Below are 27,726 nucleotides of genomic sequence, written 5' to 3' on the forward strand. Positions count from 1 at the left end.
TGGACCTATTTATCATTTATCATCTGCTGCTGATCATATGAGCTAATAAAACTGCCATGAGATTTTCTTTTTGTTTCCAGCACTTCAAAGCCTCTACTTTTTTGGTTAAAACTCCCAGGCCAATTATTACATTAACTCCTATTAAAGGCAAGTCTACTTGGGCAGAGTTCACTCTGTCAAATTTTCAAACCTGAACTTTTTCAAATTCCTTGTGCAGACCCCATGCCAAGTCCTTGCTCCTGATAAATGGTTAACTGCTTGTATGCCGCCTTCTTCTCGAATAGAAACATAGAAAAATAACATCACACTCACTCCTCCTAATAAACATTGGCTAAAATCCATTTCTCTCTACCCTGCCCCCATGTTTCAAAACACTGCCTGGCCCACAGCAAGGTCATTATATTTGATTTCTCCCCCTATAAATCAGTTCTCTTAATTTTTCCTTCTTTTATTATATGAATTATACTTGCCAATAAAAAAATTAGTTCAAAATAATTAGATATGAGGATTTTGAAGGAAAACAAGGTTATGTGTTGGGAAGATACTGATAGAACTTTGGCAAATAGAAAGCATTTACCAAAGTCACCTTTGTATTTTCATGCAATAACATGCCTTTTTTTGGGCCAAACTGTTAAAAATTGTGTTTTTAAATACAGTCCAGACTGAAGTAATTAAGTCCTCTCTCCGCCCCCTCTTCCGCAGAGTCGGGCATTTATGTGTAAAGCTTTTCAAAGTTCTGTGGGTTCCAGCAGGGCTCTCAAAATAATAAAGCTCGGAGCCCAGGAGGGTTGAGACACAGGACATGATAGAAGAGGGAGTACAGTCCTCAAAGACAGGCCTGGATTCAATTCCTGGGCCAGGTCCTACCACTGCTGAGGCTGTGGCCAAATTACACCCAGCTCTCCATCTTCTGGGACCTGAATCCTCAGATTCAACCAACCACTGATAGAAAATATTTTAAAAATATTGCATTTGCGCTGAACATGTACAACCATTTTTTTTCTTGGTTATTAGTCCCTAAATATAGTATAACAACTATTTACAAAGCAGTTAAATTTGTATAAGGCATTATAAGTGATCTAGAGATGATCTAAAGTGGACAGGAGGCTGTGCATAGGTTATATGCAAACACTATGCCATTTAATCTCAGGGACTTGAGCATCCATGGATTTTGGTATGCTCAGGGAGTTCTGAAATCAATCCCTGGGGATTGATTGAGGATGACTGTATTCGAAACTAATTTTTCTCATTGATAAAATGAGGCAATACATATCTTACAGTGCTGCTGGGTGGAGCAAATGGGATAATGCAAAGAAGGACTTAGCACAGTGACCAGTAAATTTTGGCCATTAGTTCTATTTGCAATTCATTAGATGAGCTAGTTAGTACATGTGAAGGACTTAAGAGTGTGTGCACAGAGCAAGCCCTTGATGATACTAACAACACTCAAGACATTTAAAATACTTCCTACCCATCAGGCACTGTCGAAACTGCTTTGTATGGATTAATTTATGAACTCTCACACTGGGGCCTATTCCTGTTTTCCAGAGGAGGAAAGTGAGGCATGGAGAGATTGAATAACTTTCCCCCAAACCTGCAGTTAGCAAGTTATTTTCATCCTCCATGATTCAGGGCATTATTTTCTAATATGCTCCTTTGAACCCTGAATAAGCACTTCCGCCGGCCATGGAGGAGGCTCCCCTTCAAACATTCGTTCATTCCTTCATTCAACTCAAACTGCTTGCAGCCTCCTCTGTGCCAGGTGTGGAGGAAGATGGGCAAGGCCCTTCCTCTGCAGAATTTGTATACCAGTGGACAGAGACAGAAAAGTGCCTAGGCATGAGAGGATTTCAGATCATGGGAACTGCTGTGGTTTCAGTAGTTTGAGTGGTCAGAGAAGGTTGCAAGCCAGGACCAAGGTCAGAGTGGGCAGAGAATAGCTGGGCTTGTTTGGACACCTCAAGCAGAATGGAGTGAGATGAGTTTCTGCACAGGATTTCATTGGATTAAAAAGTTTTTTTTTCTTAGTCAAAAAAGTTGGATCACTGGATAAATAGTTGGAAGAAAGTTGGATGGGAAAAAAGTTTGGAAACCATGGATATTAAACTCACTTTGCCATTTTAAGAATAAACAGCCCAGGGTTCTGACCTCAGCTCTAGTTCTAGTTGCTATGTGATGCTGAGAAAGTCACTAGGCTTCTCTGGTCCCCATCCCAGCTCTAGTCCATGAAGGGTAATAGTAACTATAATGGTTACCTATTAAGAGTGTTTGGGAACTAACTAAGGAGGGCTCTGAGGGCATAAGCCCATGGAAGTACAGGTATGGGAATAGAGGTGACCAACATATAGGGGCTCTTAAAGTGTGGGCAGAGGGATCAGGGTGAACTCTGGGCAAGTGTGACCATCTAATGGCTGTTCCAACATTACTGGAGGGAGGATGTCTTTGGGACAAATGGGACTTGCTCATTTATGTCACTGGCTGGGTAATCCTTTCCTGACTTAAGATAGGAAATATTAAGTCCAAGCTGGGTGTGGTGGCACATGCCTGTAATCCCAGTGGTTTGGGAGGTTGAGGTAGGAGGGTCTCAAGTTTAAAACCAACCTTAACAACTCAGTGAGGCCTGAGCAACTTAGCTGGACTCTGTCTCAAAATTTGAAAAAAAAAAAAAAAAAAAAAAAAGGGCTGGGGATGTGGCTCAGTGGTTAAGCATCTCTGGGTTCAATCCAGGCCACGGAGAATGCTAGAAATCAAGTAGAAGAGGTAAATGGATTTTCTCTGAAAGAGAAGATGAAATTTCATTTCAACTTCACCCTGTCAAACTATGCCTACATTTGAGGGAGGGGCCTGGGGTAAATTATTGGAATGCATCAGGTTACTGATCTCACACTCTCTTAAAACAATCCAATAACTGAAATGGTTTCTGCGAGACAACCCACCTTTGTGCTCTGCTCTTTGCAAGCATGCATATGCTGCGTGAGCATGTGTGGGTGCGTGTGACTGTGGGTGTTGCAGCCCACATGACTTTAAGGGAGTCAAAGGGAGTCACACAACTTGAGGCTTCTAATCATCCCCTTGAGTTTAAGAAACCAAGGCACCGGGAAGTTATTAACAGTGAAGGACATGAAGGTTGAAAACCTCACCTGGTAAAATATTTCTTTAAAGGGGGTCAGGGCTAGGGGTGTGGCTCCATGGAAGAGTACTTGCCTAGTGTGAGCAAGACCCTGGATTTGATCCCCAGGACAATAAAATAGAATAAGGTCAAGGAGCTGGTGTGGTGGAACACAACTGTAATCCCAGTGGCTCAGGAGGCTGAAGTTGGAGGAATGTGAGTTCATAGCCAGCCTCAGCAACTCAGCAAGGTGCTAAGCAACCTGGCGAGAGCCTGCCTCAAAATAAAATACAAAACAGGGCTGGGGATGTGGCTCAGTGGTCCAGTGCCCTTGAGTTCAGTCCCCAGTATCCCCTAAAAAAAATGAGGTCATACTACTTCTCCTGATAATGTACAGCCCCAAGTTTATCAGTGTGGGTCCCGGAAACCACTTAAACAGCAGTGAGATAAGTCAGTGGTCAGATAAGTCAGTGTCAGATAAGTAGGCAAAGTGCCATGTGAGTACCATTTTCTTTTTCTATCAGAAAAGTTATGATAGTGGAACACTGTTTTTTAAGTGTGTCTGTCCATTAGTGAGCCCTGAGAGATTACTCCAGCATCTTTTGTACATTGTTGGTGTGCCTCAGCCTTTCTGCTTACTATTAAGGGGCAAGAGCTGAGGGTGAGTTATGTTTTGAAAGTTAAAAGGATGTTGGTAGCCATGCTTTGTTGGTGACACATGGATTTTCCCCCCTTTGAGTGAGAACTGCCCATTTTTGTACATGTATGTTCACAGTCTTTAATCAAAGTCTTCCTTTGTCATAACGACCCATAATTAGAAATAGGATTTTAAAAGGCTGGTACCAGTTCTCCAAGCCACGGCCTTCACAGCACTACTATATTGCAGGCAGCATCCCATAGTTGCAAATATTTCATTCTTGGTGAGAAGTAGGCAGAGAGCTCTCTGTACCCTACTGAAGACTTCAGCGGGACAGCTAGCATCTGCCTTAAAGCCAAGATCCCATGATGTTTCAAGATCTTGAGGTGGTTCATCAAATACTTTGATCCTGTACTGCCAAGTTCTTCTTCCTACCCTCCCTTTAGCAGGAAGCCTTCTGCCCCCAGTCTGCCCTCAGCATCAGGCTAAAGCATGAAATCAGAAGAGATCAGATTCTTCCATCACCAGGGTAGATTTAAAAGTCCTGGTGAGACTGCCTGGCATCCTGGTGGAGGAACCAATGGCCTGGAGGAGGCCTTCCTGCTTACCCTGGTAATCTGGATGTTGTTCAGCTGCTGCTGCCAGTGCAGAATCGTCTCCATGCGATACACCCACATGTTAATGTTGCCAACCAGCACAGACTTGCCGACTCTCTGGACCAGTGTACACAAGGACGTGTAGAGGGTCTGCAGCAGTTCCCTTATGAGTCGAATGTTTTGCTGGTCTTCAAGGACTTGAGAAGAAAAAAATAATCAAAGTTATGATAGTGGAACACTGTTGTTCAAAGTGGCATTTTCTTCTCAATCTGCTCCTGTTACCCGACACTGCCTCTGGGGACAGTTTTCTTTCTCACCGGTGTTGATTCTACACTTGGCCAAGCTTCTGCACTCGAGGCTAAGGGGCAGAGTTTCCATGACCTAGGTCCCTCTTTGTTCTCTTCTCCCTGATTTTCTCTAAAGCCCCTTTCTCTCTCCATTGTTCCATAGCACCAATTACTCACCTGATCAGAAAGCTACTTCTTTTGCTCAGTAGGGGCAGCTTTTAGAACGTCAGTGGAAGAACGCAGTTCTGGGGGTGAGGGGGTAGGGTTCTGATCCTGTCTGGGGCAGATCTCTGCATGACTGTGGACAAACCCCTTCTCATATGCCTCAGTTTCCCTGTGTGTACAATGACCTAGTTAAGCCAGAGGTCTAAGGTTCCCTCTAGCTCAAATAACCTAAGAATCTATCCAACCTTGTACAGAGCTCAATTTCCTTGTCATTTGGAGGCCCAGTAGCCAAGGGTGGGACGTGTGTTCCCATAGAGAAGACTGTGACGCAAAGCAGAGTGAATGGATCATCCCAGAGACACAGGACACTGATGGCCTCATTCTTTGCTGTGGATGTGAATTGTGCCCTTTTCTGAATTGGAACCTGGCACCCCTGAAATGCAGCTGGAGTTATTCATTTCCATCCACTCATATTTAAATCTAATGACATGTCTACTCTATCAGAAATCAATCTGTCCATCCCCTTGCCTATGAAAAGGATGAGAGAGGGCTCACCTTTCAGTACCACCTTTTCCAAAATGTTCATGAAGTTCTTTTGGGCGATACCACTCAGGGATGTGAGCTGTGACTTTGCTATCAGTTCCAACAGCTGTGGATAAAAATAGGAGTTGCCAGGCTTAGAATACGGAGATATTTTTCTCCTCTAATCTTCACTTTTGAGTCACATGACACGTAGACACAGACTGACAGAGAGAGAGATAAATGGCAGGCAGGGCCACCAGGGGATGGAGCAGATGTTTGAAGTGAGAGACATTCAAATGGTGTAATTCAAGACCCATGAATCAGGCTGAATACTTAATTGCTTTTTTTCTTTTAAATATAAAGACTTTTGGCTTCAGCCAGGGCTAATCCACTCTACTTTCCCTACTCTAGTGGGTAGAGCTGACAGTACTCTCTGAAGGGAACCCAACCTCCCATGACCTGTGAATCACCCCTCCCCCCATGGGAACTGCTCTGCTCCCACTTGAATTTCTCCCCCTACTGTCTTTGAGGCACCTGGAAGCTCACGTTCAGCACCATATGCACGTTCCAAGGACACGGCGATTAGTTTCCAGATATTTCCCACTTATGCGGTATTCAATAAATGTACCTGTTCATTAGAATCTGGCTGCACTCGACTCTATAGAAAGAGGCCAATCAGAGGAAGAGTGAGAGCAATTCAAGGATGTGTAGTCTGAATAGCTGTTTTGACCTGGAAGCAGTGATGTCACTGTGGCTGAGAACTAGGATCCTCGTAACTCTTGGCCTTGATCAAGTCTTGATTTGACTGATCATTTGCTCTGTGATTATGGGCAAGTCACTAGCTTTCTTGGTGCCCCAAGATCTCTACTAATAGTACTCTGAGGTTGTTGTGACCTTTAAATGAGAGAATGCACATAAAGCCCTTAGTGTAGTGGTGTCTGGCACATATTGGGTGCTAAATAAAAGTTGGTTGGCTTGTTGAAGGACTACGTCCCATTCCTACCCCACGATCCCCAAACAAAACAGATAAGAACTGAAGTTGCTATGTCCTTAGACCAGTTTTTCTTTCCTTGTATGGCAAAATTCTGTACTCATGTGTCATGATTTTAAAAACCCAAAGATTCTACTGTCGAAAAATGGACGCTTAGACTACAGGGGTCTTACAGATGGTCTAGTTCCACCCACTGGACAGAAGAACAAAGTGAGTCTTAAGCAAACGACTCCACGGCTAGCAAGAGGATATTCCTCATGCTTTCCAAGAGGCATCGGACCAAAGGGTGAAAGGGCTGGCACAAAGTGAAAACAATTTCAGAACACACCAGGCTCCCAGGAAAAACAAACTAGATCGAGACTTAGTAAACTAGATTTAGAAAACCAAGACTCTTTCTTTCTTGGAATCCCTGCTGCTAGGAACTTTCTGTAAGAGTTGCCCCTGGCCAGGCCCCCACCCAACTCCATTTCAAGTCCCTCAGCACTGACTATGGTGTTGTGTTGGGTGCTGGCATCAAGGCTGAGGCAAGAAGCAAAGGGAAATTTTAAAAACCTGAGTTGCAGAGGAGAACTGGAGCCTTGGATCAAGCCCCAGGCAGTTTAGAGCGCCTCTGCTTCCAACCCACTTGTTTAAACATTTGTCTCCACCGAGCCCTGTAGGCACCTGTCAAACCACGGAAAGACAATTTCCTGAACAAAATTTTACTTTAAGTTGAAAAATTAAAAAAAAAAAAAAAAAAGAAAGAAAGAAAAACCCGAAATACTTTTCCTGCCTGGCTGTGTATCCTTCACACACATAGGAACTCGTTTGCGGGATGGATACTAGTGACCTCAGGCTGGAAGTTGGGAGCTGCCAGTGTTGCTAAGAAAGGCAAGAAATCAAATCACAGGGAGAGGCCATGGCCACGGGCACTGACCACACCGAATGCTCTCTGCCTATCTGATTTAGTTCTGCCACCAACCAGCATGTGACAGTCAAGAGTTGAGGGAGAGTGGCACCAAGGGGCTGGCCAAACCTTTCCTTTATCTCCCTGACCCACAGCAAGATCCAGAAGGCCAAGGCGATGCTTTATTAATACCCTGGGCCTCACATGATCAGCACAAAGCGAGATGAAAGAAAACAAAAGCCCGGAGTCTGCTCTGGAGGCAGCCAGCTACACTGTGACTCATCACTGGGTGGGAGGTGGGCCGAGGGGGCAGGAGGGAAGGCAGCGCTCTGCCTGAAATCCGGCCAAAACCCAGATTCCATGTGATTACCATCTCATGAGGGTGTCAGTTTTAATCTTGTCTAAAAGTGCACCCATCACAAGGACAAGAAGACTTTGCAGGCTCTGACTGTGCATTTAACGGGAAACAAAAAGCCCTTTGGACTGGCTGAGATTATCTTTGACTAGCGGGGAGGAATATAGCAGCAAGACTTTGTCAACTGACAGCAGAATGACATGTCAACTACTCTGCGTTTCATCCCATCTCCAGGGAAAGTCTCTTTTTTCCCTGCCAGGTAGCTGTGGAACCCTAGAATAGGAGACCAGGATTCTTCAGCTTGGTGACCTTTACAACTGTCATTCATTTAGCAAGTGTTTCTGAGCGTCCACTCTGCCCTAGTGTTGTGGTAGGTCATGCCGATCAGGGTATGACGGTAAAGACACATGATCCCTGGACTCAGGGAGCTCAATGGCCAGTCACTTAATCTCTCATTGCCCCAGGTTCTTTATTTCTAAAATGGCAATAAAAAGACTACCTCCTTCACAGGACTATTATGAGAACTGGGTGAGATAAATATGTAAAAATCCATTGTAAATGTCAAAAATAAGGCATTATTATTATTATTATTATTATTATCTTTATTATTATAAGGCAATTTTCTTCTTCAAAATCTCAGTCTGCTAGTGAAGTTTGAAGTTGTTATCTGGGGTTGGCAAACTTTGGTAAAGGGCCAGTTTAATAAACCTTTAGGGTTTGTGGGTCATGTGGTCTCCTCTGTAACACTCAGATCTATGCTTATAGTGCGAAAGAAGTGTTGGACAGTATGTAAATGAATGTGCATGGGAGTGTTCTAATAAATTGTTGTATACAAAACAAGAGGGCCAGATGCCTGGGTCATAGTTTGCCAACTTCTGGTATAGAGCATAGCATTTAAGAGTCGGGGTTCTAGGGTCAAACTGCTTGCCTCAGTTTTCCCATCTGTAAAATATGCATAATATTAGCATCTACTTCAGGTTACTGTGAAGATTAAACACGTTCATAAAGCACTCCCAACTGTGCTTCATATACAACACAGATTATTATCATTGGCTTTTATCACAATACCGAAAATATTGCTAGATAAAATTATTGCCATGCAGAAAATAGTGAATTAATAGGACAAAGAATAGCCCCCTTAAAGACCCTGTATGTTAGTTGTGTTGTCAACTAAATGCTTTCAAATTTAAATGTTCCTTTCTGTCATTTTTAACTCACCTAAAGACATACCAGCAAAAGCAAACGCGGGGCCAAATTTTACTCTAAAAATAATAGCAACATTATGTATTGTTATGTCCTGGGAACATAGAACTTGAACATTTATATCAGTATTATTCTGTGACTGATGATCAGCTTTTCATGTTAAGAGAGAAATAATCTGCAGAGTGTTTGTTAACAGCACACTTAGGTCGAGGCAATTGCTTTGGGTCAAACATTAGTTTACTTTCTACACAGGCCCAGAACTAGCAGCAGTGTTGTTTGGGAGTAGTAGCAAAGCGGACAGAATTTGTTAATTTGATTTCTGTGTTAGGAGAGCTGTGTGCCCAGGGCAGTAGGCTTGTATCTAGCAATTTGTTTACCAAGATGACTGAGCCAACTGAATTCTTTGTCCTTGGTTGCAAGAGAAAAAGAGAGCAGAGGAAAATGGCTTGTTTGGAAGTGGCTGTTTGTTTTCTGCTGGGCAAATTTTAGCCCAGGTGCCAGTAATTTGTGGCTGTATTTAAGGAGAGGTGGGAGGGGGAGAGGGCAGAGGGAGGAGGGCTCTGGGCTCCTCCTGAATTCCAGGGTGTCATTGTGGTGTGGCCACTGTGGGGACCTGGCCTGCTCTGTAGGGACTGGTTGAGCAGTAACAGGAATGGGGCTGTGCTACTAGAGGAAGGGTTGGTGGTCACCGCTTGCCCAAACCACATCCTGCTCTTCAGCTTCAGCTCTTGCTAGTTTGAAGACGATGAGTTGGAAAAAAAATCTAGTTGCAAGCAGTGCTGAAGAGCAAATCTCAGAGTGCACACCAACCATAATTGAAGTGACATGTGGAAGATGCACGGGCAGGAGAGAGTTCCCTCCTACTTTGCTCACATAAAAGCAAGCTCCTTTTCTTCCCTTCAGTGCATCCTAACATAGTATTCATATTTTTAAAAATATATCAGTGCATATATTTAAAGTCCCTGCTTAAAGTCCTCAAATAGGGCTGGGGTTGTAGGTCAGTGGTAGAGTGCTTACCTAGTATGTGTGAGGAACTGGGTTTGATTCTTAGCACCACAGAAAAACAAATAAAATAAAGGTATTGTGTCCATCTATAACTGAAAAAAACAAAACTCCTCAAATGGTTTCCCTTCACACTTAGAAACACCCCAAGTGCCTTACCATACTGGCAAAATTCTCCCTCTCCCAGCCTCTGCCTCTGCTGCACCTTCACATGCTGGGCTCCATCCCATCCCTCAGGTCTCAGTTCAAGTGTCCCCTGTCTGGAGGTCAGAGAGACTGCCCCTGCAATCCTATATAAAAACCTCTCCATTTTTACCTTCCTGGGCATCACTGTCCCCCATGTGCTGAGTGCCAATGATCTGTACTCACCTACTAATTATCTAATCAGATCTGTCCCAAGACTGTAGGGGTGTCCTGTTTACACTCCACCTGATCTACCTTCACCTGCCAGGGGCTCAACAAATATTGTTTTTTTACACATTGTCCTTAATTCAGAAAGTGTTATAGCTGAAAGGGACCTGGGAAACAATTTACCCAAATTCCTTCCTGTTTTGGATGAGGTGGTTCACCACGGTTAAATGACACGAGTAGGGTCTGGTGTAGATTGTCTCACTGTTGGTTGTTGTTCATGCAGGGTCTGGGGTCAGACTGACGTTTCAGGAACCATACTGGGGTCTAAGAGTAAATTACTTATGGTGCAAATGTTTCTCCAACACTTACTGGAAGGGCTAGGAGCCCGAGATTTAGAGGGACACTAAACAACTGGGCCTTCAGAAGTAAAAAAATAGCAGCTTCCCTTGCCTGTTAGTTTAAAAGGTCAAAACCACATGGAAGTTAACCATGAGGCTGTTGCCCAAGCATACTCTGTCTCATGGGACATTGTTAAGAACGTAAGTTATGCACCAACTCCTCCGTCTTCATGCTCTGAAGCTCAACTGGAAAGTCTGCCATTGTTATCAAGGTCAGGAAAGAGTCCCAGCCTCACTCAAGAAGCCCCAGCCATGTCTCGTGCTCAGTACCCAAGCTGGGGGCCACCAGAAGGTGATGTCGTTTGCAATAAACTCTTGGTTATATTAGGCAGTGCCTCTGCCTGCACTCAGTGCTGTGTACTTCCAAGGCCCTTATTTACTCAATGGATAACACAGAGTACGAGCCTGGAAAGTTTTGTCCTGACTTTGAGCTTGAACACTGACAGGTTGGAAGAGGAAAAATTTCAGCAGCATTAATAATCTTCAGGCATGTCAAGATTGGGTAAATATTATTTGCAAGTGAAACAGCTCTCTATGAGGGAGTTAAAATAGTGAGGGCCGAGTTTACATGAATTAATTGTATCCTCAGCTGAGAGGAACTTGCCTCTCCATCTTTCATCTATCCCAGTTAATTTTGATGTTTCATTGGTGCCCTGTTCTGAGCAGCAAGGATTATTTCAGTGATCTTGCAACTGATCTCCCTACCTCTTCCCCATGATTTTTTGAGGCAAAAGGTCACATTGTCCTCGGCCCTCACTCATAATCACTCTCCTTCACTTCCATTCTTTCCCATCTCCAGGTTTCTGCTCATTGGTCCCTACAAAGTCTTCCAACTGCCTCTCCATCTGCCAAATCCTGGCCATCCTTCAAAGAAGCAGACGCTCAGGTTCTACCTCCCCCAAGAAGCCACCTCCAATGCTCCTCGACAGTACCAAACTCAACTCGTTGATTAAATGTTGTGCCTTGTTACCCAAAGTAGGTGGAAGCACCTGACAAGCAGGGGTCATATCCCTTATGATTCTCAAGTGGCTAAGGCACTGGGAGTGTGTGGCCTCAAAACAGAAGTACCTGTTCCCGGATTCAAAAGCACTTTGCCACATGTGGGCACCTGGCAGGAGGATAATGTGAATTCTTTGCTCCTGGACACTGGAGATCTCCTTTAGTGGAATCAAGAGACCTTCAGACCCTAGGTAATCCGATCACAGTGTCAAGTACCCTCAGGAACATACCTCCTTGGATGGGCAAAAGTCTGCTCAACTGACACTTAAAAACGCAGCTTACCTGTCCGATTTGGCTTATTCCTTTGTATAATAAGCACCAACTCAGCTTAGAGACCTAAGTCAATTTCAACATAAAATATGTCTCTGAGCCTGTGGTGCTATATATTTAGATTTTGAGTCCTCAAGAAAAGCATTATACAAAATGGCATGCTTTTGATCCGGTGATCTCCAAAAGAAAATCAGATAGAAAAATATAAAGACATCATAACTCATTATCATTTCTGGGAATCCCTTTCACATGAAGTCACAGCCCTTCTCTACTGACTTTGTTGCTGTGCAGCAACTGGTCACCTTCCCTTTATTCCAGATACCATCAGTTTTGGGGCCCTGGTGGCAAGGGCCACCCTCCATCACAGGAAGGCCACCAAGTGTGTGGAGCACCAAATTAATCCCCAAGGTCATTGGAGCAGAGGAACCCGTGTGCAGGGCCAGGCTGCTCATGCTCTTCATGACCCGCAGGGGCTTGGCAACAGCATGCCCTTAATTTAAGGCATTGGGTTTAAATTTGAGTCATCAGGCCATATTCAACCTTTTGTTTGCCAAACCGCCAGTCAACTTAAACTAAAACATGTTTTTGGAAAATGCATTTCAGGGGTGGTAGGAATGTAGAAATTTTCTGGAAATATTCAAATAGACTTAGGGTGGTAACGTGGAAAAAAAAAAAAGAATGTGCATTGGTTTAGATTGTGATGTTCTTTGCTACAGAGGGACAGAGAGAAAGATGAGGGTGGGTTGCAAATTTTATTTGTCCTTCCTGATCCAGTAACACATATGGGTTAGTTTACTCCAGTTGGGGAAATTGGTACTCAAGTTTAGCCCTTCTGGGGCTGATAATGACAGCTACAGTTACCATATAGTTGGCCTCATTCTCATCCCATAGAGAGAGCTGGGAGCATGATCAAGGTCATCCTGGCATGACCTCTCCTGTGAGACAGTGTGTGCAAATATTTTAGCTATTATAGTAAGAGGGTAGGCTCCATTCTGCATTTCTCCATCTAAGCAATGTGGTGGAGGGGAGCGAGACCAGGAGTCAGGACAAAATTCAGGCCCTGTTTTGCCTCTGCATCCTTTTCTGTTTAGGTGACCTTGTGCGAATCCCTCAGTTCCACGCCTCTGCTACCTCATCTCTAAAGTGGGTAACAACAGTTGTCTACTGTGCAGCCTGACCATTTCCGTCAACAAAGTTGAAGTACAGGGATGTGATTAGCAAATCGCAAAGACTTACAATTTGATAATTGATAGCATCTGGAAATATGAGAAGCCATTCAAAATCAAGACTTTCTGAAACACTGCTTTTTCAAGGTGCTCTGTTCCTTGTTTATTTCCCACCCTGTGGCTCCCTCCTGCTTACCATAATGTTGCACAAAATAGCTTCACCTTCAAAACCTCTTCGCAAATCTGTGCAATCTCCTGCCTAGTCAGATTTAAATGACTAGTCATCCTTAGAGCTTGTGGCCTTCTTATCACACATGCACTGTGACCTCTTTATCTCATTTAGTGTCAGTCTCAGCTCTGAGAGAAGTGCTGTGATCATCATTCCCATCACGTCCAGGATCATGCTCAACCAGCATGTGGCCACACCCTTAACTGATCCTGAATTGTAAAGTACACTGCTACTTTTGTTCAGATTGAATGTTCTGCTCACTGGTCTCTGAACAGATCTGAGTCCTGCCTGCCTTCTCAGCCTATCGCTACTCAAGACCAGTTCGAATCCCACCTTCTCCCTGAAGACTTTCTCAGATATCCTGCCCACTTTCTGGAAGTTCATGGGCCATCTGGCTGTGCTACATCTTGGTACTTTCAAACTCTCTTATGTTGATGGCTCAGGTAGCTTCCTTCAGTGCATATTCCTCAAATAACCAATTAGATGGTATAGCAGTGATCAATAACTTTTTCGGTAAAGACCAGATCATGAATGTTTTCGACTTGCAGGCCATAATAACTCTGTTGCTCAACTCTGAACCCAACTCTGCATTACAACTCTGCAATACAGAAAGAGTATTCACAATATGAAATGAATGACATAGCTGTGTTCCAATAAAATATGAACACTGAAATTTGAATCGCATATAATTTTTGTTATGAAATGTTATAATTTTAATCTTTAAGATATTCAAAAAATATACAAATCATTCTTAGCCTGTGGTCCATGCAAACATAGCTAGTAGGTGGTATCAGCCTAAGGGCCAACAGTTTGCTGATTCTTGCAGTAGACCTTAATGCAGGGTTGTATCTATTTTACCTTTCTATTTCCCTCCACTAGCTAGTGGCAGGGCCAAGTGACAAAAGCACAAATTTTGGAGTAATGTAAGTCTGAGTTCAAGTTCCAGCTGTACTCAGCAATCACAGTTACTCAGTTGTTAGCACCCTGCCCTTTGATAGCCATACTTTTTATTGGTACCGTTTGGTTTTTATCTTAAGTCTATCTTATCCCAATAATGCAGTTTTCTCAAGTGACTCACTGGGGAACAGGGGTAGGGTTGGCGTTTTCTGTCATTGATCCTCACTAGAGAGAACATAGGGATTTAAAAAAAAATGTACACCCATTCTAAGCACCTTTGATTTCTCACTGCAAATAGGCAAATGCCCTCCACACCCAAAATGTATCTGGTCTGCAATTTGAGACTTCCTTGTCCCATCAGCCCAGCTGTGGAACACCTGTAAAAACTTAAATTGAGTAATATACAACTTAAGTTATCTTTGAAATCATTATGTTCACAGAACTGAAAACTTGGGACTTATTGGATTGATTGCCCAGGAAAGATTACACATGCTTAAATCCTATCTCTTTCCTGAAAAAAAAATCATGATGCATTTAGAAACTTAACATTTTCATATCCATTCCCTTTATTTTCCTACTGCATTTTTCATTCTCACAAAAATGCTTCAATATAGATATGATTACTCTAGATTAGAGAGGTAAAGTGATTTGCAGAAGGTATCCCAACTAATAAGCTTTGAACTTCAAGGTGGGATGTTGGAGGGGCTATTCCTGCCCATTAGTGCATTCATTCCTAATGGACCACAGTATACACCTCAAAGTCACATCCAGAATTTAATTCTTCAGGGTACGTTGCTTAAAAATTCACTATGCAAAATATAACATTTGGCCTCCAAAGTCATTTCTGAGCTGGTTTGCAAAATTGAAAACTTACTGGGATCACATGACATATTGTAAAGGCGTCAATATCTGAGAACTGTATTCAACTAATTAAGTCTGAAGCTCTAGAGGCGGGTCTCTGAAGTGCATCAAGCCTCGTAGGCAACTCTAATGTTCAGTCAGGGCTCAAATTCATTCTCTGACCTCTCTGTACCCTGTTTAGTTAGCACCTACTTTCTCTTGGTTACCAACTTTCAACCCCATGACTATCTCAGCCACCAGAAGCCTCTGATCTTGAGGTAGGAGGTAAGCTACTTTTGTAAATGGTCTTCCACAATAGGTAAGTTGCTGCTTCTAAATATTTTCAATCATCTTTAAAAGACATAGCTCAAATTGTATTTGAAAATTGTAGGAGAGGGAGCAGGGACAAGGTGCATAGTTTGAAGCTAATTAAAATGACAAGTAGATGCCATATAAAATATTTAAAATTTATAATAAAATTTTTTCAGATCCCCAAAATTCCATGAAATTTTCATGCTGATAAAAATGTTAACATTTGGAGGTAGCGGTGTTGGCCATCTCTTTTATTACCTCTGCGTGTCTCTTTTTTGGAAGAGGACAGCCAGCATGAACATGAAACAAAACAAAACTGTATGTGTGGTCCTGGGGATTGAACCTGGGGCCTTGAACATGGCAGGCAAGCACTCCACACTGAGCTACAGTCCCAGCCTTTTTAAAAAATTTTTGAGGCAGGGTCTCACTAAGTTGCTGGGCTGGCCTTGAACTTGAGATCCTCTTGCTTCAGTTTCTCAAGAAGCTGGGATTATAAGCATGTATCACTAACCCTGGCTGAATACAGGAAAGTTTAAAGACATGCTTTGGCTTTAAGAACTTTAAACTTTTTCTCCCCCAAGTGGCCCTGAAAATTGGTTTAGCTCTTTAATGGAACCAAACAATCACTGTGGCATGAAACCACCACTAGGTCCAAGTAGTAAGACAGGGATAATATGCTGGCAAGCAACTCTGCAGAGTTGGTTTAAGGATAAGAAGAATATATGAGAAGTATATTGAGTTCCGAAGAAGAAAAACCTCAAAACATAGTGCCTATCATTAAAATGTTTCAAGTTCTCTATAAAAATAACATATTATTTCTCAAATTACAGAGGTCTCTAACAGTGAAGGGGAAAAAAAGATTGTTCTTTCCAAAACAGAAATATTTTTCCACTATTTCTGAACCTATTAACTTCGAAAGCATTCAGTAATTTCTGTCTTTAAGATTTAAAGGCATGTGCTCATGATGTATCTTACAACTAGACTATCAGACACAAGTTCTGAGTGCTGTTTTAATCAAGTGCTAGGTTACCTGATTACTAATTTTTAAAATGAGAAATGCATTTTTTATCAACTAAATTGAAAAGGCATTCTGTGGGGAATCAATAATAATTAATATTATATATTAGGAGCTGACTTTGGTGGATTCTGGTCTGCAGGGTATGTCCATGTGTTCCCACAGCGACTCTATAAGTTTGATGCCAGTCCCTCTTACAGTGGAGAAGAACGAGTCTTCGTGAGACTGAAACAACTGGAAATCAGAGGAGCTGGGACCTGACTTCCGGACATTTTACTTTACATCTCTGGCTTACATGGAACTTATCAGAGCACTTAAGAGTATGAACCCTAAAACTACTCAGGTTTCAAATCCTGATTTTGTCCCTTCTGTAGCTTTGTGACCTTGGACAAGTCATTTACTTTACCAACCTGCCATTTGTTGAAATGGAGATTGCAGAAGCACATGTGCTTCACAGGGTTTCTGCAAGGATAAAAAGTAAGAGTGCCACACACACAGTTGCCTGAAATTATATTTCCACCATTATGGTCCTTGTTCCTTTGCTTTATTTTATTTTTATGAAACAAAATATAGGCAGGAAGGAAAACCATCTAAAAAGGGACTGTTTTAATGATCAGTTTGTAGCAAGACATCAGATCTAGGTGTCTTCCTCTAACACAGAAGATGGAAACTATTCGTATTCTTAGCCACAGAAGTTTCAAGATCTCCCTGGGCCTGTTTCCAACCAGTCTGGACTAGTTTGCAGGCACTATGAGGACTAGGTGACCTCCTTAAACTGGCAGAGTCATGCTGAATGACACAAACATCTCACCCAAGAAAGGTTCTTATTTTCATGGATTGGAAGCAGGGCTTAGCTGGGAGTGTACTGATCTGCACAGGCCTCAGGGGCTCAGCTCAGCGCTTCTATCCTGCAGGTCAGTTTGCATGGCCAAACTTGTATCTGCCCAGATGACAGGTGAATGATCAGGCCTCAAGAGGCTCGAATGTCATCACCCTGGCTGAGCTTCGGCAATCATCTGACTCTGTGACACAGCATTGAGAAGCCCAACAACCCAGAAAAAGAAAATAAAAACCAAACCAAGCAACACCCACAGGGGGAAATTTCCCTCCTACTTCAGAGCCCAAAACCCAAACAGCTGCTACCTCCCCTGGTGAACTACCAACTAAAGTGGGCAAGGGACCTTCAGGGGGAAGAACAACAAGTCACCCAAAAGGAAAGAATCGATGGCTTGGAAGTCATGGTTAAGCTTATTTTGCTTTACTTCCATTAATATTCACTAATTAATTGTGAAAGCTCACTAATTTTTTTTTTCCAAAATAAGGTTTAAAATGGAAAGCAATAGATGCCAACAGGCAGTTTCAGGCTTTAGGTAGACAGGGGACTGAGGGTTGTTGTCACATGGGCGTGGAGGTGGAAGGCAGTCATGGAAGGTCACCCTGAACCTATCCAGTTTAGTGGCCTCAACTAAGAATTCCTTGGGGTCACTCAAAGTCAGCTGAAGAAGGATAAGAAGGGGGCAATCAGATGCAGAACATTCTAGAACAAGCCAAAGCCAGTCAGGGCTTGGTTCCTACTGTGTTGTCTCCTGCTCATGTTGCTGACTTCAACACATCCCCATTTGTCTACTGGGTGGGCTCAGAAGTGGATGGAGTGAATTTTCAGTTGAGGTGACTGGTTCATGAACAGACTGACTTACTGAGGGACTATGGCAGTCCCTGCATGTCACGGCTAATCTCAGGGACATTCTCATCCAAGACCTTGAAGACCTGGAAGACCTTGAAACCCAAACTGACAATTCAACACGAGAGTCTGGATAAACTTTGGGCTCTTGAAACTTACCCGCACGACGTAGTTGAATCTTCTGGAATCCAGAATGGCAGTTGAGAAGTCCAGTCTGTTGAAAGCTTCCCCCAAAGTGCAGTACCCGTGGCGCTGAATGTGAAACAGACACAGAAGTTATTCCTGCCACACAGAGGTTGTTCTCTGGAACAATCCAGCTGGACCCTATTGAACAAGCTTGACGTCTGTCTTAGGAAATCTGGGCATTAGTATTTCCTGCACTATGTTTCCCCCAGAGCCACCAAGAAGGGTGATGTGTCTGGCAACTGCTTTTGTTGGGTACTAACATGAGAAACTTCCCTTTTCATGACTTACACCATTTGGGTTCTTGCTTTCTGCACATGAGTCTGGGAAAATATTTCTGGAAGCTGGATATATGATGGGGAGATGACAATGGCTGGTGACCATAACTCATCATTCCCCGGAGGACTAGATGCACCTGTGTCAACTGTGGCACCACACTGCTCAAACTAATAGTGCCTTTTAAAAAAGGCTTCGAAAGAAAGCCAAAGAAGTTTTGATCTTTTGCTCATGAATGCACAGGCATTGGGAGTAGAGACCTCTGGCTCACAGTCCAGCTCTGCTCCGAGTATCTGGGTGGTCTCCATTCTATGATTGACCCTCTCTGGACCTCAAATCACTAAGGGAACTAGATGTCCTCCAAGATCCACGACAGTGATAGAAATCCTGTATCCTGCTATTCTGCCTTGTGTCCTGCCTTGTTAACTAAGCAAATGCCTGTGAAGAGAGAACTGGTACAAAATGGTTTGTCAAGTGCCATACAAACATAATGCAATGTCTGATATCATGCTGAGCAGGCTCTGGAAACTTCTACTAGATTTAGGGATTAGCTCTTGAAGGACTAACCCTTAACCATATCTGAAAAGATCTTAGAGTAAAGGGAGGTGCCATCCTCAGGCAAAATCCAGAGCTTCATCATATTACAGTTGAGAGATGGATATATTCATCCTAACAACACACTTTTACGTGCATTATCTCACTGGACGACTGGGGAGTCCACTTAGTGGCTTTTACTTCTCTCTCTCTCTGTAGTCCTACACTCTGATGGTTGGCTAGGCTGCAGGCTACTGGCCCTCACCACACACAATGAGGATGGCAGGAATGGAAGTAATGCCGTTGCCTGATTCTCTCTGCCCCTTCAGGGAGGTGTAAGGCTAGGCATGAGGGTTTAATAAACAGGTGGGTGCTCACCTCTTTTGTACTTCCTTTGTGAACATAGATCCATTTTTCTTGGTGGAAATCTATAGAAACAAAAACCAAAACAAAACTTGTTTAAAATTTGTAATGTGGCCAAGATTATAAACTTTTTTACATATTCCAAAGTTTAAAAAGTTTCAAAAAAAAAAATAAGAACACTCTAGTGACAATCTAAGAGGATATAAATGCTGAGTTTTTGCAGGGTCCAAATATTGGAGTTATAATTTGCTTTTTTCTAAAGCATCTAAAATCTTAATAGTCAGATTTAGTATACGAAGCCCTAAATTAAAAAAAAAATTTGTTTTAAATGTCAAACCTAGAATTTATATATGGTCATGAGAGTACAACAGATAACATGGTGGAAATCATGTGGTTCAAATGGAATAAACTAAATAATCTATAATTTATGTTTATTAATAGAGTTTTATATCCTCTGCTAATAACTAAAACATCTAGAAATATTAATTATATAAGGAAATAGAAAAAAATCTATTTTTCAAAGCTTCAAAACACGGTTCCAAATAAAAATACATGCTGGAATTGATTTAGCTGACCACCATCACTGTGTAATAACTATATCACCAATGTCAAATATAAGTGACACACAGGGAAAAAAACACCCCAAATGGCAAACGATTTACAAAGAAGGCTGTAAAGAACATGTTAATCTTGCTTGCAAAATGCACAGTCAGGTTTCTGGGCTCAAAGTTCTTAGTAACCTCTGTCATAACTGATGTTTGACATGGGAATTTTATCCCCCAAGTACCAATGATAACTGTTCAAACAATTTTCTTCTTAAGTTCAAAACAAATGGCTTACATTGAGTTTTGGTTTTGCTATTCAGTATGTCCTTCTTTCTCTTCTTTGCGGCAACATCATAGTTGAGGCTGTTGAAAAGATTCTCCTTGTTGTATGACTCCTTGTTGCAGTAACTATGGGTGACAAGCCAAGAGGATGAGCTGCGACAGCTATACTTTAACAGGCGTTGTTTCCATAAATAACTGACAGGGTCATAAAACACACCATCACACATGCTTCTCCAACAAGAGAAAACAGCAAAATGTTACTCAAAAGGAGTCCATACGGGCACAGACTTCTCTTTTTTTAGGATTTAATACGGTCACCTCTGTGTGGAAGGCAGGGACAGGGGCTTCGAATTCTTTTGAATTCCCTAACAAGGCCTGCCATTGTCATTTGATCCACAGCACTTCCCTCTCTAAGAGCAGTGCAGGGTACTACAATGTCACTTTAAACAAAAGCGACCAGTGGGGGAGGGGCCATCGCTGGTATCACTGTACTAGGCAGTGCCTGCATTTTGCAAAGGTGTCTCCTCCAAGTTGCTGCCTTTTCTTCTTTGAAAACAGCTTCATTGAAATATAATTCATATACCATGAAATCCACCACATAAAGCGTACCCAAGCTGCTTTTTACTAGCAGGGCCCGTCTTTATTCTTACAGTGCTGAGGATCAAGCCCAAGGTCTTGTCCACGCGAGGCATGCGCTCTTCCACTGAGACACACCCCTATCACATCTTAAGACGTGATTTCATTTACAAAAATCTGACTTATGAATTCTACTTCCAGCAGATGTTTAGTGTACTAGCTGATTAGTTTCCTTGACTAACACTAGGCATCCTTCTGTAAGGTAAAGACCTTGGGTTCCAATTAAAACAAAGTAAAGTCTTCATTTATAAATTCAGAAGGTCTGAAAAGACACAGAAGTGTGCCTGTTCAATTCACAGGTCACCAAAGGATGGGCAGGTTCAACTTGGGGCCAGGTGCACATTTCCTGCAGCAGGCTGGGGTCAGGTAGGGGTGATGAGTTCTATGCCACTGTGCTTATGTGACAACAAAGTGAATCTCTGAATAGTTTCCATAGAAAGGATGAGATACTGAGCTACACTGAAAAGACAGGTTCCCCAACTCCCTCAACCCATGTGAGGCCTGCTAGGTAGGATTTATAATCATCGCTTGTAAAATATCAATTAGGGTTTTTTTTTTTTTTTTTTTTGTGACATCATCAATATGTTAGAGTCCTTTAGCTTTTCAAATTTCTCTGCTGAATTTAAAATGTGCTTTGATTTATATCATTGTTAGACTTGCATCCGTTGGGTCAAACAAGGCACACTACCCTCCTCTATGCCATGCCTTGCGTAAGTGGTAGAAGAGAGGGTTTGAAATAGTTTCCAGTGTCCTTTTGCTGTGACAGTCTCTTAAGTCCCACTTCAATTAGTATAATAAGTATCTTACTAAAATGCTTACACAGCAACGTCGTCAGTAATATAGGACACATAGGTTTTTTGGACCCAAGATGTGGTGGATCATCAATCACTTGTTAATCTTCCTTCTCGAAAGCATACTTAATACCATTTACTGAGTTTCTCAATGTCTTATCCTTCTCCTTTTCATTCAGGGAAACAGGATATTTTTAGGTTTCAGATAGGGTAATGTCCTCTGTCAGAGGCACTTTCTTAAGCAAGCCAAGGGTGAATGTTTTGGGCCAGGCTTTGTGGAACGCATGAGTGTGTGTTTGTCCACCTGCATGACTAGACGGGGCACAAATACTGGCCAGTGGATTATCTGCTCCAAGGTCAGCAGGAAGAAAGGGGCAGAACAAAGACAGAACAGAACTCTGAGTCCCCGAGGATAACTTAAGAAATTTTACTCCAAGCTGGGAAAAGAGAAAAAGATAGAAGGTGGCTGGAGTGGTCTGTGATGTACCAAAGTCAAGCTAAAACATTCTGTGTGCAAAAATACCACATGAAGGCTCATTTTTAAAGAAAGTCTCCTTGTGTGTGTACGCACATACATATCCCCTCCAAACAACAAAAACCTGCATTAGAAATTCCACACATAGGGAACCATAAAATTGAGCTATGGTAGTTTCCATCATACAATTAAGGTTCAGCAGACACCTTTCAGAGCTTGGGCACAGGTTGTGACCATTCCTTAGAAATTGTAAATACTTATATTTCATCTCATTCTTCTCTAATTGAAAACATTCTTCAAGGGAATTCAAGCCTTTGCTATCCTCACAGAAGCACTAAGAGCCTGCTTTAAGCCCGAGTGACTCATTTCAAAAGCCAGTTAAGAGGAATTTTGAATAATTGATGATGCTGTCTCCCCATAGGATGTAGAAAAGTTTTAACCAAAGGGAAACCCTAGACTTCTCCTTTGGTATTAGGTTTTGAATTCTGGAGGTAGGCCTGGAAGGAAGGGCTATGGCGTTTGTTTACATTGACTGCTTATATGTTTTCTTTTAAGTAATAATATATTCAGTTCAAGGCTATTTGGAGAATTCAATTATGTCCATTTCAAGGAAATGCAAAGCCAATGGAAAATTACAACTGAAATTTTTAACACACACAAAACCACCATTTAGGAATCACAGTCTTTTTTTTTTAAGTAAACAAAACCATCCTAAGGAGATTGCTTTCTTTACTGAATTTAATAATAGCCAGGAAGTTGCTATTTTGTAGTCAGTTCTTACTAATCTTGATTTTTATAGACCCAGGCCTAGAAAAAGTCCCTCCCCATACAGTCCCACACCATCATCAAACACATACCAAGATACTTTAAGACAACTTTAGAAAAGGTGGAAAGATTTTGAAATAAGACCATGAATAAGTCCATTTTGGCAGCAGATAAAGGAGGGATTGGAAAAAAAAAATAGAGCCCTATTTCTTATTTAATTTGCAATAAAAACCAAATAGCAAAGCCATGTCCTGCCCCAAAGTAGTTACATAGCCTTGATTAAGGCCAGTGAGATTTTGATGCTAATTTGCTGTAAGACATATCCAGATGGCCAAACTCACAAAAGCTAGTACCAGATTGCTCTGTGCCACAGACAGCCCGTGTATGAAGTCTTAGAATAGTGCCTTGCACATAGTAAGCGCTCATAAAATCTTAACTATTATTTTTATCCAGAGCACCAAAACAAACTTCCTGCTTCCTGGTCCAGCCTAGCTACACAAGTAAAGCAATATTCAAGTGAATTTTCGGCTGCAGTAGTGCAGGCTTGGAAAATATAGCTGAGGTTACTCATCCTGGGGGTGGGGATGGTGGTGGTGGTGGTGAGGAGGGCAGTGTGGGCCCTTCAACCCCACTTCCTTGAAGCATTCTTGGCTCAGTTCAATTCATGCTCAGCTCTTGCCTTGAAATTTGAACCTGCTGCACCAAATTTAACACTTGCTGTTCCTCTTTTACCTTCCACAGTTTTCACCGTTTGAGAAGGGGCTCTGCTTTAAGTTTTTTGTATCCTCTCATGATCTTGGGAGGCACCTGGCTGCAGTGGGATTTGTAACATTCAGCTATTGGAGGAAGACAGGGGCCTGCACCACACAGCAGCCAAGAGTCCAGAACAGGAGTGCTGTGCAGACAATAGTGGTCAACACAGAATAATAACCCCAGGCTGGGAACCATCCAATGAACCCGTCATTTCTTGCTCCTATGGGGCAGCTCACAGACGGGTAAGGGAATTAGAGAGGTATCCCATATCTCTGTAGTCCTGTTTACAGTCCCTCTATCTCTTCTTTGAGGGCTTTCTTTTGTTTTCTCAGAACAGGAGAGAGCATTCAACCTCACCTGTGTAGGCAGGCACTGGGCCCAAACCTGACATCACAGAGAAACCAAGACCGAAAACAGTGGGGATATTTGAGATTACCAACTGAGACCTCAGAAGGCCAACTGCTTTTAAGAAGTTGGCAGACTCCTTCTGCTAAGTAAGGAAGGGATTGTTTACAATTGCTGGAAAAAAAAATATTCTGCAAACAAACAGCCAGCTGCTTTGCTAGGAGACAACCCAAAGATTCCTAACCTCTGACTCATCAGAGGACCACAGGTGGCCACTATATTGATCACTCCTATCAGTAATCATGACTGCTGAATGTGACGGCTCCAGCTCAGAAAGTGTAAAGTGGGAAGAGTTCCCTAAGAGGGACAAAGGAGCCTGGAAGCTACCTGATCCCAGCCTAGACTAAACATCTGTGGGTTTAAAACTGCTCCCGGTCTTCCATACTGTGGAGAGGGGAGGTGTCACTATTTCTAAAGGAGAGCACACCAGTTCATCTCATGGAGCAGTGACTGAATTGCAGACTCCCCATTTTTAAACACTTCCTGCTGAACAAAGTCAGCCACCATCCTATAATTGTATTTGGGTGAGCCACGGCGACACACAGCTGGTTGGACCCCTGCTGCACCTTCCTAGAAAGAATCTCAACTTTTATGCAGAGAGTCCCAGAATATTAGATCATTATTCAAGGAACAAGAAGGGAGAAGGAAGTTTCTATTCTATCCCCTATCCACTTAGTTGAGGGAGAATAATTTAGGCATAGTCCGTGACAGCAGTTGCTTTTAATTTTTCTGTAAGCAAGTTATCTGATTTTCTGTGAATAAGATTTCTTTATCATGCTCTCCAACTCCCCCGGGACTGCCTCAAAGCATCTCTAATACGAAGGTTAATATACTCTTGTCTCTACTGACAGACCTCGGCATTAAATAATTTGCTTCTCTTCATTCATGGACAAAGGGAATTTCATGCATTACAAATCACAAACAAATGGGAGGCTCTGGAGGTCAAGCTGCCAAAACAACCACATTTTCTTGATAGTTTTTACAATTTATTGCCAAGCCTTTATCCAAACAACCACTGGTAAATCTCAGTCAGCGGGAACCTGGCCAGTTACAGAACTCTCCACTGAAGTCAGTTTAAGGGTGCAGGGGCCAGTGCCTTAACCAAAGCCAGTGGGAAAAGACACCCAAGGGTGACTCAGCTGCAGCAGCCCCTCCCCACCCCCACCGGCTTTTATCGCCTTCTTCACTGGTCAGTTGGTTTCTCTTATTGGTCAAGGTCAGCCTCTCCAAGTGGACATGACTCCATTCGGAACCCAGGATCCTTCTGAGAATCTGAGAAGCCAGAATCTTATTCTCAGATGCTCAAACTGTCCCAGTTGGAACTGACTGATTCAGGAACACATAATTTATTAGCTGTATTTGTGTTAACGAAGCTGAGCATGGAGCTCAGAGGACCTCAGATTTTCTACCAGCCTGGCGGAGCTCCGGGGTGACCTCAAGTCCTGATGGTCTTTCTGCAGCTGGCAGGCATCCTTAGAAATGGGAGGGCGCTCACTGTACCAGGACTGATGAAAGGGCCACTAAGAAAACAGGTGCAAGTGCTTCATCCGCCCCTGAAGCAGGGGGTTTGTGGGTTCCATCGTCCGCCTCTGAGCAGCCTCTAGACGTTACCATCACCCGGCAAGTCCGCCCAGATCGCAAGGCTGCTGCCCCGGGGACCATCTGACCGCCCCTCTAGATTACTCATTCTCTCTGCTCCCTCCGCCGTCGCCTGTGCGTGAGAAGAGCGTGCAGGCGCTCACGGCTGGACCCACGTCCAATCGTCACCAGACTTATGACTAACGCAACTGGGCACTTTGAGTCCCGCCACCCCGCCGGTGAAGGGCGCACAGCCCACTCGCCCGCGCCTGCGTGAGCGTAAATGGCTTTGGACCACGGTGTCCAAAGGCAGAAGGTGCCTGAGTTGTGTGCTTAAGTTTGAATATTTGGGGCCACGATCCGCGATTGTCAGGTTCTAGAGGGATCCGGGGTTCTGTAAGGAGACATGTCCACTTGGAGACGCTGAATTCAGCAGTAAGGGAACCCAAATTCCGGGTCTCCAGTGCTTTGGCGACTTCTGCAGAAGTCTGGGTAACTCACCCCCACACCCTCGGACAGGGCCCACCTCCTCATCCTGTCCCAGCCGGGTCTATCCTCATTCATCTGCCCTGCGTCCCCAGGTCAGCCCAGGTCAGGTTTGCCTGGCTGGAAGGTGGGGGGTCCCCTCACCTGCTGAGGTCGTTCACGAAACTGCCACTCTTCTCATCCAGGAAACGCTTCCAGCCGTCGGCTGTCTTCACCCAGCTCTGCCCCGGGGATCGCCAGTCTTGCCCAAGGAATGGCATGGCACCGAGAGCCGACGCCACTCACGGACTGGACGAACTGATAGACTGGATCGGCCTGGCGGCGTTGGAGACCAGCCGCCCTGGCGGATGCTCCGGGTGCGGGGCCCGCGATGCGGGGAAGTGCAGGGCACCGGCGAGGAGGGTTGAGGGTTTTGGGGGTGCGGAGCCGGTACCCTGCGCTCTCAGAGGGCTCTGTCTCTGGGGAGGGTCGCGCTGCGCGTCAGGCTCCGGGAGTGCTGCGCGGCTGTCCGGGCCACAGTATTTATCCTGGGCCGCTGGCCCCGGCTCTTTGTTGCCGGAAGAGCGCCTGCTCTTAGCCCGGCCCCCCCGGCCCCGAGGCCACGTGGCTTTGTTTATGGGCTCGGCTTGTTTTCTGAGGCGCCCGCGGCTCTCGCTCCACTTGCCGTTGCACAACCGCGCGCCCGTGGAAACTTGAGGCCGCCTTGCCAGGCCAGATCTTCCACCACCTCTCAGTCCCCTGGCACCTCCGCGCCCCTCCCCGCCCCCAGGGCGCAGCTGCCGCAGCCCTAGCAAGGCCTGGCGCTCTGGAAGCCGCTCCAGTCCTCCTGTGGCTCCCCGGCTGGCGAAGGGCGGGAGGAGGCGGGCGCGGCGCCTAGGTCACTGCAGGGTAGGTGGGGAGGACGAGCCGTCCCCTCCCGCCCAGAGCATCTAGATCGAGCTCTTCAGGCAGATCAGTTCTCGGGTGCCTGGCTCAGCGCGCCGGGGGCAGAGCAGGGGCAGAAGCCTCTAGTCCTCTCTCATTGCTAGAATCCCCCTCTAAGGCTCCGGGGGTCGGAGAGTCGGGAGGAGGGGACAAACTCCACCCCTCCCCACCCCCAAGCTGTCATTAACAAGTCGGCTGTCAGGCCTGATTCCCCGGATGGCAAAGGAAGGAGGAAGCAGGAGGCCCAGGAGGCACCTGGTGTCCCGGGGATGGGAGTGGAGCGCGGGAATGGAACCCTATCTCACCCGAGAACCCTAACCGAGCAGCGCCGGCCTCCTGGACTTTGGCTCGGCACCGAGCAGCTGGAGAGCAGGGTCGAGGCCTCCTAGCCTGGCTCACTGTCCCAGCCCGGGGCTAGGGCGCAAGGACTGGGCTTCTGTTCCGAGGAACCACTGCCCTCTCTTCCCCTTTCCGCGGCTCGTCATCCTCTCCGCCTCTCAGCCATTGAATCCTCTCGGGGGAATACCAGGTCTCGAGTTTTGTTTTCATTTTGGAGAGAGCAAAGAGAGAGGGGCCCGGGTATGCCCACCCGCGGACTGCGGTGCGTGGCGGTGCCCAGCACAGGTGCGGAATCTCTCCCTTAGTGTAGTTTATTCATCTAACCCTCCTAACCCGGCGAGGGGTCTTTTATCCCGATTTTCAGATGAAGGGATTGAGGGCCCTGGGAGGTGGTTAAACAGGTAACCTGCCCAAGCCACAAAACTAGTTTCCTCTCAACACTTAATACATTCTGAAACTATGGCTGTTTGTTTTTACTTG

At 44.3% G+C, this 27,726-nt stretch overlaps 1 protein-coding gene across 1 annotated transcript in view; it reads right to left on the minus strand.

The window, feature by feature from the left end:
- The window catches only part of FBXO32 (F-box protein 32), a 35,156-nt gene extending 7,778 nt beyond the window's left edge, over nt 1-27,378 (minus strand). The window contains exons 1-6 of the mRNA XM_079144249.1: nt 26,128-27,378; nt 20,108-20,220; nt 19,283-19,332; nt 18,071-18,163; nt 5,350-5,443; nt 4,355-4,539 (exon numbers count right to left, since the gene is read on the minus strand). Coding sequence (XP_079000375.1) covers nt 4,355-4,539; nt 5,350-5,443; nt 18,071-18,163; nt 19,283-19,332; nt 20,108-20,220; nt 26,128-26,243 — 651 coding nt within the window. The 5' untranslated portion in view covers nt 26,244-27,378. The remainder of the gene's footprint in view (nt 1-4,354; nt 4,540-5,349; nt 5,444-18,070; nt 18,164-19,282; nt 19,333-20,107; nt 20,221-26,127) is intronic.
- Nucleotides 27,379-27,726: the final 348 nt, after the last annotated feature.

This window comes from Sciurus vulgaris (assembly GCF_902686455.1).
Source record: "Sciurus vulgaris genome assembly, chromosome: 1".
Lineage (NCBI taxonomy): Eukaryota > Metazoa > Chordata > Mammalia > Rodentia > Sciuridae > Sciurus > Sciurus vulgaris.